The 11519-nt window shown below is 39.4% G+C and overlaps 1 protein-coding gene across 1 annotated transcript; it reads left to right on the forward strand.

The window, feature by feature from the left end:
- The first annotated feature begins 8780 nt into the window (after positions 1-8780).
- LOC145438798 (placenta-specific gene 8 protein-like) lies at positions 8781-11519 on the forward strand. Its single transcript, XM_080316145.1, has 4 exons — positions 8781-8934; positions 9777-9912; positions 10787-10929; positions 11168-11519. Exons 1-4 carry the CDS (start codon positions 8932-8934, stop codon positions 11279-11281), a joined length of 396 nt encoding a protein of 131 aa, XP_080172271.1. The 5' UTR covers positions 8781-8931; the 3' UTR covers positions 11282-11519.

Consider the following 11519-nt stretch of genomic DNA (forward strand, 5'->3'; position numbering starts at 1 on the left):
TAGAAAACCGATACTTTTCATGGGAAAAACTGTTGGGTTGACTAAAAACAGGTAATTTTTTCAACTGTACTCCAGGACGACCCGCTCCGACGTAATTTCGGTTGTGGTTGACCTCTTTTTTAGTCATCCTTACCTCCACTGCCATCGAAATCCAGAATTCGCGTCATTTATGCCATTTTTTAGTTGTGTCTGAACAATTCCCTGACTGTCAAAGCTATAAAAGAGGACGCGGCGGACATTTGAGAGTCCACGGAGTACGTTTTCGATTTCTTGAAAAACGGGGACAAATCCTCGTAAAGGAGGACGTATGGTCACCCTACTGACGGTAGGTATAATAGACAGTGCGATACCAATACTACACATACACAGGCGCCGACTTTTATTTTTGCATGGGGTGGCGGCAGGCGCGTTGCCAGGAGGTGTCGAAACCTCCTCCTTTTGAAACGCAAAACCCCGTCCTTTTGAAATGACCATTCTGACGCTAATATTCAGTTGCAATTCAACAAGTCGTATGATCAGTGTTATGCGGGTCGCGACCAATTAGCGAGATGATTGCGAAATTATGTCATTGATTGCCGCGCGCTCGGCATTCGTCGCTGGACTGAGCAGTAACACGGTGCGACAATTCTGGAACACAAAAGACAGACAAGAATTATGACTACAAACGCGCGCGGTCAATCAGTAATCATCCCTTACCGCCAACACAATGGGTTTATACTAAGTATTGAGTAGCTCGCATCGCGACAATTAGTTGCATATTAAAACATCGATTTTGACTGCATTGCTGCATTTCCCGATTTACGTTCGCAAAGCATAATTGGATTAATATTATGGGCACTGGAATAAATTCCTACTAGCAGTCACACACAATTAAACACTGTTCAACTTTGCGCTCCGAGAATGTTTATCACAAAAATGGTTCACAAAATACTTCAAACGCAGCTTGTGGCCCTCATCAATGCAAATATTGCACTTTAATTTGTAGAAGGTTAACGCATATTTGGTCGTCAAATCGTGGTGTTTCTCAGAGCACGCGATGAAATCTACGTTTCTAACGATGAGGTCGAATTTGTACATCTAATAAGGATCGTTAGTTTGCTGAAATCAGCCTCAGTACGCTGTGCGAAATACATAGTAGTGATCAATTTGATCGGACTGTACAATCGGCCGGCAAGGTTGCGCTGATAACAAAATTGCAGATATGCCGCAAACCTGCAATAATTACAATTACAGGGTGTGCCAGTCATACCTAAACACCCTAATTCGGCAATGGCAACAAGCACAATTTGTTCAGACGCGGGCATAAGTTTTAAACGAATAGATACATAAACACAAACAATATTACACTCAGAGATTGTTACAGCTTATCGAAATGTTTCTGCGGACGGTAGCAGGCCTACATGCGGACGCGCTAAATCAAACCACCGCAGATAGTTCACATCAGAGTTGGATCAATTGTAATTTGTAATTGAGCTGAATGTAATAATTACATTTTTTCATGTAATTGTAATTGTAATTGAAGCATTTCTATTTTGTGTAATTGTAATTGTAATTGTAATTTGATCAAAATTTTGCTCAATTACAATCTCAATTACATTTTCATGGAAACCTGACAATCACAACAAAAATAATAATTTAATTAATCATTTATTCGTCGCACCAGTGAAAATCCGGTACGAACCAGGATGACGACGAGGGGCCTTAAGGCCTCAGTAAACAGTCAACACATGTAATAATTAGCCTATTTACATCGGTGTTCTATGCGTGCTGCGTTATAACTAGATAATTCAGTCATCTGAACGAGCCGCGACGCTCCAGTGAACTGAAATCTTTTCCGCGCTTGGCCCGATTCACCTCCGTTTTATGGTTATTGCTCGGTGTATAGTCTGAATTTCGTATTGGAGAATTCTCTCATCAACAGTAATAACCTTCCATACCATCAAACTGTATGTAGGGATTGCTAACTTTATGGTTTCATTGTGTGCTGTGACGATAAGGGGGGCACGAAATATTCACTGTCATAAAGGAGGGCGTGTCTAAAAAAGTTAGAGAACCAGTGGGCTAAACTAAATCTTAATATTTCAAAAATGGATGAACAGCAAATATACTCTTCTGAAACCTGTGCTGAACCATTTCCTACACCACGGTCAAAGTGATTTTTTAATCTCTGACCAGTACCGAGGCTTCTTGCATAAATAGCAAAAAAAATTAAGTTTCCAACCAAGGCTTCATCAAGCTTGATCACGCATTTGTAGAGATGTTATCCCAATCTTACCTCCAATCTTGGCCAAATTTACTTGGGCCAGAAACTTTTCGCACCCTAATGTTCATCAAATGCAATCTAACAGTTTTCGAGCAAGTGAAAATGGAAGTGCGAACCAAAATATTGTAATTCTTAGTTATCAGGAGGTTCTTTCCTTTTGCATTTATTTTAATTTAACGCACCTTATCGGTATCATCCTTATCGCTGACGCCTTACCAATAGGGCTGGGCACAATGATTCGAGTACTCGAATCTGAATCGAGTATTAATTGTAATGATTCGACTCGAATAGTAAATGACGATGTTTTCGAGTTTGAAATTTTACGCTCCTCGGCACTGGAAGTTAATTTTTCAACGAGAATGATAGTTTCGATGCTAATTTTGACTGTTGAAGCCTTGAAACCTTGATTGGCCGTATCGTAGCATACGAAACGTATAGTACAAAGCTACGAACGTTACTGGAACTAGCACATTTTCGAAGTCATGATCGTCCCACAACATTGTCACCAAGTCCAATAAAATTGGTATGGTCGAAAAATTACCAAAGTATCTTTAATATGATGGATAACAGGCATTTTATTCTTTGTGGTGGCATAAATGGGACATATTTGAACTTTAACATATCACGTTCCGCTATGATGTCATAATGAGTGATACTCGATTACTCGACTCGACTCGAAGCATATTACGTGATTCAGAATCGAATCACCCCGGTACTCGATTTTGCCCAGCCCTACTTACCAATTACATTTCATTATCCTCACTCAGCTCTGAGTAGCCTAAATCGTTTGATTACATTTCATTGACTGTCCTGCATCCTATTCCCTGTTAGTCGCTCAAACCTTTGGTTCTCAACAGTCGCTTGAAACATTTTTTTGTGCGTGTAGTTTTCAGTACTCATGATTAGGAATAGTTCGAATACGTTCGAGTTTTTTTTAATTAAAGGGTATTCTACATATCAGGAATAAAACATGAATAGATTATTGAGATTGTAGCTAATTACGTCGCTACGGTTGTCAAAGAACACCTCTTTACTGAATCAATTACCTGTTTAAAAGTAATTGTAATAGTAATTATAATTGTAATTAATTACATATTTAACAGTAATTGTAATTGTAATTGTAATTTGATATTTTGAGCACTGAGTAATTAAAATATTGTAATTGAATTAAAATATTGTAATTGATCCAACTCTGGTGCACATGAGATATCGATGACCCATTTCGCATACAAATGATTCTCGCTAATTTGCAGTACGCAGCATCGATAATACGAATTAGTGAATTGGCATTTCGAAAGGACGGGTTTTCTAGTTATAAATGAGACGCACCTGGGGTTTTGATGCCGACAACGCGCTGGGTAATATCAGCCCTACGGCCGACGTAGGCCCCGATCAGCCAGTCGAATTTGATCGTAAAATGGTGCGCTTTTAATTATCCACGTGTTATTACAATAAGAGAAATATGGGCGCATGCCGCGACCTTATCAATAGAAATACATATCCCAAAGGTTTGAAATTCGATCCGCGATATGGTTGTGCTCGATACAGTCCGTCCAGCAACGCAGTTTATTCGAACACAGAAGGTTCCCGTTCAAACTAATCGAATAAATACAGAGTTTGCGCCACCGAGAAGCTCGGGTTGCATCAATATTTGACAATGTAATTCAACGCCGTGCACTGCACAATGCGCAGTATTAATAAAAAATCAAACACTGATAAGTGACACCGAGGGAATACGAGTGTATGACGCTGACAACAATTAGTAGCCTACACAGTACACATACTTCTCCAGTCGGCGGGCCTGATATGGTAAAATGGATTACTTGGCGGGTTGGATTCCTGAATCGATACATTAATCATGGATTTATCCGCCAATACAAAGAATAAATCGTATTCTTTGTAAGCTTTAAGTTTAAATCATAGAGACGAAACCAAAGTAATGAATATGCGCTGCGCAATTTGCGCAGGAATGACTTTCAATTCGCAGGCATACACGAACAGCGAACACACTGTCCTATTTCGCGCTCCAAACCTCCAATTAAAGAGACTATCACGGAACTAAGTCAAGAATTATTTTGTAAACGAATATGAGCGGAAATACAATTTAATTAAAAGAAAGAACGTGAATTCGCTCATCTGGTCGAGAGAGAAGATGGTGTTTCTCAGCGCACGCGTGTCGAAATCGACGTCGTAAACGAGGTTGCTTCGATTGTCTGATTACTAATCACCGATCACAATTTATTAGGGCGTTTTAAGCACCATGATCGTCGTCATAGGTACGATTTGTTTTACTTTTGGAATGTTTAGCTGCGATAGTACAATCTCCAATCTCTTTCGATGCCACATGAACTTGCATTATGGGTATTCTGCAGAGAACAATGCTAGAGAAATGATTGTTTGACTGATCAATGGCATTGACTGACTGATCTATTTCGACGCGACTAGATTTTATTCGACCATTGGTCGCATAAGCTATGGATGGTTTACGTCATTGGTTCTCAACCGGTGGTTCGCGGACCCCTAGGGGTCCGCAAAGCATTTTCAGAGGGTCCGAGAAGCCTCTAAATTTACAAAATAGTTGATAACCTAATTTGTATTTTTGTAAATTAGGAATATCACGAGGCAGCTTTGCTTCATTACTAGTAAAACTCACGTCAACAGAATGGCCGTCTGAGATGAAATATCCAAATGTGCAGACCCATTTTAATTGTTAAATTGCCAATAGCCGACTGATACAAATATTTTTCTGTGTAGATATGTTTTTGGGGATTGTGGAAAAATATAAAGTTGGATTAGTAAGGTTAATCACGGTGACTTCGAACTTCGAAGTGTCTACAAAAAAAAACATTTTCTCCTGTGATATAGCCTACATAAACATTTTTCCATAATAACTTCAAGATAAGCTGATAGATAGAAATGACCATGAACGTTATATGTTCAATAGCAAAATTTGTTTGTCAATTTTGGTGCCATATTTGTTGCGATCATACCCAAATGTGTCGACGGAAGCGTTACGCATTATTATTACATTCGACACCCCCTCGATTTGTGGATTTTCGGCACTTGTTCTTATCAAATCAAAGCCGAATATTTTTAAGACACAACCACGTATTTCAAGAAATTAAGTTAGCTTTGAAATAATAAAAGTCAACCAAATTACCACATAAATAGTAGCCTATGATGTTATTTTCAAGAAAAATCACTTTGTTACTGTTCATCACTAGCCTACAGTTATCATTTCCACAAGACAGATGACCATTGCTCGATAATTGAGCTAAATTTGAACTAAAACTTCGGGGGGGGTCCGCGGTGGTCCGTGGCGATCCAAACGGGGTCCGCGAAGACAAAAAGGTTGAGAACCACTGGTTTATGTCATAATCCATGAATTTCCTTGAACCTGTTTTCTTCAATTACATGCCTGCTAACTTTTTCACATATATGGCGCAGTTGAAGTAAACTATTTCCTTTCCCGCTATATGTCGTCTCCCTTAAAAATCAGTTGTTCCAGTCAGCACGAGACCCTGTACTTTGGTTGTGATATCATTGAATGTGCGTATCATTTCGTATTGTAAACTGCCTGGTGTTCGGTTGCATTTAAAACAAATAGTGATATAAAAACACTTTGTTTTAAACATGCTTTAAACATCGTTTTAACACATTTTAAAAAGAACAATATTGTGTTTTTTTTCAAACGTTGTGAAATAATATCATACTTGTGTCAACATACTTTCGCAAAACCATGTAGTATGAGCCTACGGACGATTTTCACACCATAGTTGACGGAGACGATATGGAGTGGTTGGAACCCTCGAAATCGTCGTCGGTTTAACAGTTATAGCACGTAGTTTTTTAGACATCAGTACGGGATGGATGTTCTGACGATATAATGACCGCCGACCGTAAAAATGCTGCATTACGTATAGCGTTTTATGGTCAAACATATTTTTGGTCCGTTTAAGACAGAGGTCGGAAGCCTTTTTCGACAAAGGAGCCATATTAACCCTAATTTTCAATTGTCATCTGTGCCGTCACAATTAAAGAGTCGTGACGTCACGTCACAACAACACAAAAGATAGCAAACATGTTGTAAACAAGGGCCATGGTTTAAACATGTTTGCTTCAAATTGATTTTTGCTTTAGATGCAACCCTAGTCCGGTGACTTATGTCTTTTTGTGATAACACAGAGTGATGTGGGTTTGTTTCCATTCATACACATATTAATTGCAAATAAAGTATGTTATAACGAACAAGGCTTCATAGAATGCTTCGCGCCAACATTATAGAATGCGTGATTGGATGTTTTGACATTGCTTCGTTTACGTTACGCCCTGTTGAAATGTTATAGTCACCGGTAGTCAAGTGCAACCTACCAATGAACGAACCACAATAAGCTAAAAGTAACGTCGGACAAGGTAGCGTGACCAAGGCTTACGTGGTTTCACCTTGAAATCCTTCTGATGCGGAATCCGACATTCACATAGTATTTCCCGCCATTTCCCGCGCGACAAGGGGATAAGGACCAAGGGATCTTGTGTAGTTTATCAAGAAGATATGTAAATTGGGCTTTTCGCATTGATATATTACAGTCGATGAAGTGTTAGCGCGAGGTCAAGTTACTATTCAGTCGGATCGATGAAAAAGGCCACGCTTTTGTCGATATATACGTAGTTATTGCTAATGATGGGTGTGGCCTATCTATAAATGACAGACGAACTTCTGAAGCCAATACCAGATGCCTTGCTCATATTTTTAATGTATGTAATATATTCATGCATATATACTTACATGGACCGTTAATGTTGTATCTAATAATATAAAAAAAATTATTGAAACGGAAAATCGACCAAGCCATTGGCTGTGTCTTAGGCAAATCAAAACGCATAATGTAATACTGTATAACGATATATGGATTATATTAATTTAGTTGGATAAACTAGCACGTCAAGCTCAATTCCTGCAGCGGATTGGATTCAGACTTTTCGATCGCTTACGGGCCGGACTAGTCAAATGATGATAAATATTACCTCCAAATCCAGACGATTGCTCTGGTTTAAACAGGCTGTTTGTTTGTGGCAATTGTGACTTCACATTCCTTCGTTACATAACGGTGTCTGGGGGAATTCGCCTTATTGTGGTAATTCTTGGCCCGTTCTCAGATTTTCATTCTGGCTGCTTAACGCCACTTGTCACAATGCAACCGTGCGGACCAAATCGGTTCTTGCCAAAAGCTGTGTGTCTGTCTGACAGTTCAAGTTGCAAAAAAAACAAATGGGCGATGGATTGATGTGTTCTAATATCACATTTTTTAACTGATCCTTATAATTTACGCAATCCGTCGTAGAAATGTATATGACACGGTCGGCTTACTCGCACAATGATGGGCATTTCACTCGAACGTGTATGTGCAATGTGCATTGTGCACCAACACCGCTGACACGGATTCGTCCGCATATTTGCTACGGAATATACCGCGGTCGAATAATAGTTTTGTAAATATACGTAGATCTACACGATTTTTTCATCCTCCGATGCATATTATTTCCAGTTTATCTGTGTTGTGTCTAGGGACGGGTATATGGAATCACTAATTCGAAATGGATTCGAATCGTTTCAGGTCATATTTTATGAATCGAATCGGACATGTCGAATCGAATCTCGCGCTCGGAGATATTTTCTGGCTTGAATTGGCATGGCATATAGGCACTTCAATTATTATGCTAGGATTCAACTCGCTCATTCAAGAATCATGCTCATTCATGCCTATGCTGCTGCCTGGATGATTTTTGTACTGAAAACACAAATTATGAAGGTGAAGGTGTCGATGTCACATACGCTCCTCCAGTTGATCTCGGTCAAGCGAAAAAAATATTTTCAAGCTCCTACGCATTCAAATAAATTGGATTTCCACCGCTGGATGTAGGGTTGCATTTAAAACAAATGGTTGTTTAAAGCACTTTGTTTAAAACATGTTTTGAACAGTGTTTTCAACAAAGGCCTTTTTAAATAAAATAAAAAAACACTTTTTTAAGTTGTAAAATTATGCCATTCTTGTGTAAATACTTTCCAAATTACATGTTGTATGTAACCCTATATAGTAGACGTATACGAAGTGGTATGGTTAGAACACTCAGTCGGTTCAACAGCTATAGCACGTAGATATTTCGTCAATGAAGCTTTATTTACCCTATATTTTCAATTATCAATGTCATTCCGCTATGACGTCACAACTGAAAAGTCGGTGCCCTCATAGCTTATAAAAACAATAAAAAACATGTTTTAAACAAGGGCCTTGTTATAAACATGTTTGTTTTAAATTGATTTTTGATTTTAATACAACCCTTAGCTGGAAGCAATGTGAATGTGACTCTGTCAGGTCATTTGTAATATATTATCATTAATTAATTTTTCATTGCTCTTCACTGTGCAAATCGCTTTGAATTTCGTTTCGAGTGACTGATATTCCGCTGTACATTCGATCAATAAAATAATATTCAAAAGTGGTGATTTGATTCCATTTGAGCCACATGTTCCGTATATTTAGTTGTGTCTTACTCATCGGGTTTGAATAAATCGTCTGACGGATATACAATGGTTTTACCTACAGCCTTTTTAGCAGTGACTGTAGTCCTTATATCGTTGGAACACACTCGGAAGGTTGACTAGAGCAATGGTTAGTAGCTTTGGTACACTATTTTTCTGTAAATTTACGTGCATGTATTCCGTTATCGGGTTGAGATCGCAACCAAACCTGTTATTTTCCTCTTTTCTGGGCGATTCTCTGCCACCGCATTACCAATGTGACTAATTTTGTTTGGCACATCTTCTAAAAATCTATGGGTAGTAGGCCTAATCCTCATTAGCTCTAGTTAAATCAGGTTTCAAACGCGTACAGACTAGGGCTGGGCAAAATCCAGTACCTGAGTGATTCGATTCTGAATCACGAAATATGCTTCGAGCCGAGTCGAGTAATCGAGTATCACTCATTATAACGTCATAACAAAATGTATTACGTCAAAGTTCAAATATGTACCGTATATACCACCACAATGAATATAATTCCAGTTATCCATCCCATAAAAGATACTTGGGTATTTTTTCGACCATACCGATTTCATTCCACTTGGTGACAATGTTGTTCGATAATCATGACTTTGGAAATGTGCTACGTCCAGTAACCTTCGTAGCTTAGTACTATACGTTTCGTATGCTATGATACGGCCAATCTAGGTTTCAAGGCTTGGTGGAAAGTAGCTAGTATCGAAGCTGTAAATAATACTCGTTGACAAATTAACTTTCAGTGGTGAAAAGCGTATAATTTCGATACTCGAAAAAATCGTCTTTTACTACTCGACTCGAATCATCAAAATAAATACTCGATTCAGATTCGAGTACTCGAATCATTGTGCCCAACCCTAGTACAGACCTATCAAATAAATGTATGTTCAATATTCTTAAAACAATATCTGGGATTGGCATTGACCCTCTAAAAAATGCATCGCGAACGTTTTTCAGCAATACAATGCCCCAGCAGCGACAGTGGTGATGCAACAACCGGGCGTGACAATCAACAATACCACGGTAGTAGTCAATCAACAGCCAACGGGGTGGTCAACTGGCTTATGTAGCTGCGGAGAAGACTTGACGAGTTGTAAGTAAATTTGTAGGATAATATTGAAGTCGTTGTGTGATATGCTTCATCAAAAAAGCTGCCATTGGAGTGTATCTCTCACCGTACACGAGCTACACCATAGCTACCACTAACGTTCTTAAAATCCAATACTGTGTTTCAAATTGACAAGGCAATTCAGTGGTGGATGAGTTTGGATTCCGGGGACAATTTCTTTTCGTGCTATACCAACAGCATGCCGTGAACAATATATTTAGAGTTGAGTCGGGGGAGATGGAGTAGTGGTGAGCGTCGGCGCCATCCAAGCAGGCGGGCTGGGTTCGATTGCCTCAGTCGGAGGTTATTCGGGGATGCTTTCACCGTGTCGTTGTTATAACGGCGACAAAAAAGACCCGATGAAGGAAAAAAAGAAATAGCTTCTCGTCATTGTGTTGGATGTTTCGAGTTGAAGTCTTGTTTAACTCACTTGTTTCGGCTCTGCTGTGTGATTTCGAACGCGTCGCATTCATAATATAACAATTGTCCTCACTTTTACCAGTATTCGGTCGCATTTCCAAGCAACAGTACTAGACAAAATACCACTAGCGTGGCAACTTTAATATTCTTCGAAATTACAATAAAATATCGGTCTTGGCTGTCCTAGTCTCGAGTCGTATGACTTGGTCCGAGCCACGCGCAATGACTCGAGTACAAGTCGCGTCAATACACAGATTGACTCAAGTCGGGCCACCAAAAATCGCGACTCGAGTCATTACTATCCTGCTCTATAACCTACTGAATGATTTCGTTTCTGCAGAACTTTGTTGTTCCTCAAAAAGAGAACGTAACGATAAACCACGCAAGGTTCTCTGTGAACCGGACATACCAACCCTACTAAATGTCCGTTCGTCTGCAGGTTGCTGCGCACTCTGGTGCCCAAATTGCTACTACGCGTGTCTGTCGGTTCGGATGGGTGAGAGTTGTTTAGTAGGATTCGGAAGTGTGCCCGGTGGACATCTCGCAATGCGGGCTGCCTTCAGAAACAGACACGGAATCGCTGTGAGTTTAATGGATGACTTTAAACTTGAATTGTTCTTGTCCTTCGAAGTTGTTGCACCATTGCGGTAGGCCTACATGAGCCACCATTATTACACCCTACGGAATGTTCAATTAACGTACTATGAAATCTGGCTACTTTCTTGATTTGCAGCTTATAGCATACAGTGTTATTAAGCCTAAACCAAACAAAGGAGAGTTGTATTTTTAACATCGAGTGATGGCATGTTTTTCCATGCAGGGTTCGATAATGGGCGATTGCTTAACGTTGCAATGGTGTTTTCCGTGCGCCATGTGTCAACTGGCTCGCGAGATGGATCACAAGAATTACCCACCAATTGGTTGCTGCTGCTGATAATGACGCAAGGGTGTAATGCCGTGGATCATGAATTTTTCTTGAAGCGGCGTGTTTGAAATTAATGCATTATTAACTTAATAATGTTGTTGTAAACTTACGCAAGATAATTGGTTCGCATACAGTTAACTCCTTCATTAACATCGAATACACCAGCTATAGGGTCTGATGTATTTACCGGCAGTGACCATATACAATCATATTAATCGACGATTCAAAATATTATTCTTGAATTGAA

The sequence above is a fragment of the Botryllus schlosseri genome, chromosome 5 (assembly GCF_051294905.1).
Source record: "Botryllus schlosseri isolate E-star chromosome 5, Bs_hap1, whole genome shotgun sequence".
Classification (NCBI taxonomy): domain Eukaryota; kingdom Metazoa; phylum Chordata; class Ascidiacea; order Stolidobranchia; family Styelidae; genus Botryllus; species Botryllus schlosseri.

What these genes read in the sequence shown, in the direction of transcription:
- LOC145438798 (XM_080316145.1), top strand. An exon ending in CGGAGAAGACTTGACGAGTT is followed by an intron (nt 9,913 to 10,786) that starts GTAAGTAAATTT and finishes GTTCGTCTGCAG; the next exon opens with GTTGCTGCGCACTCTGGTGC. An exon ending in GAAACAGACACGGAATCGCT is followed by an intron (nt 10,930 to 11,167) that starts GTGAGTTTAATG and finishes TTTTCCATGCAG; the next exon opens with GGTTCGATAATGGGCGATTG.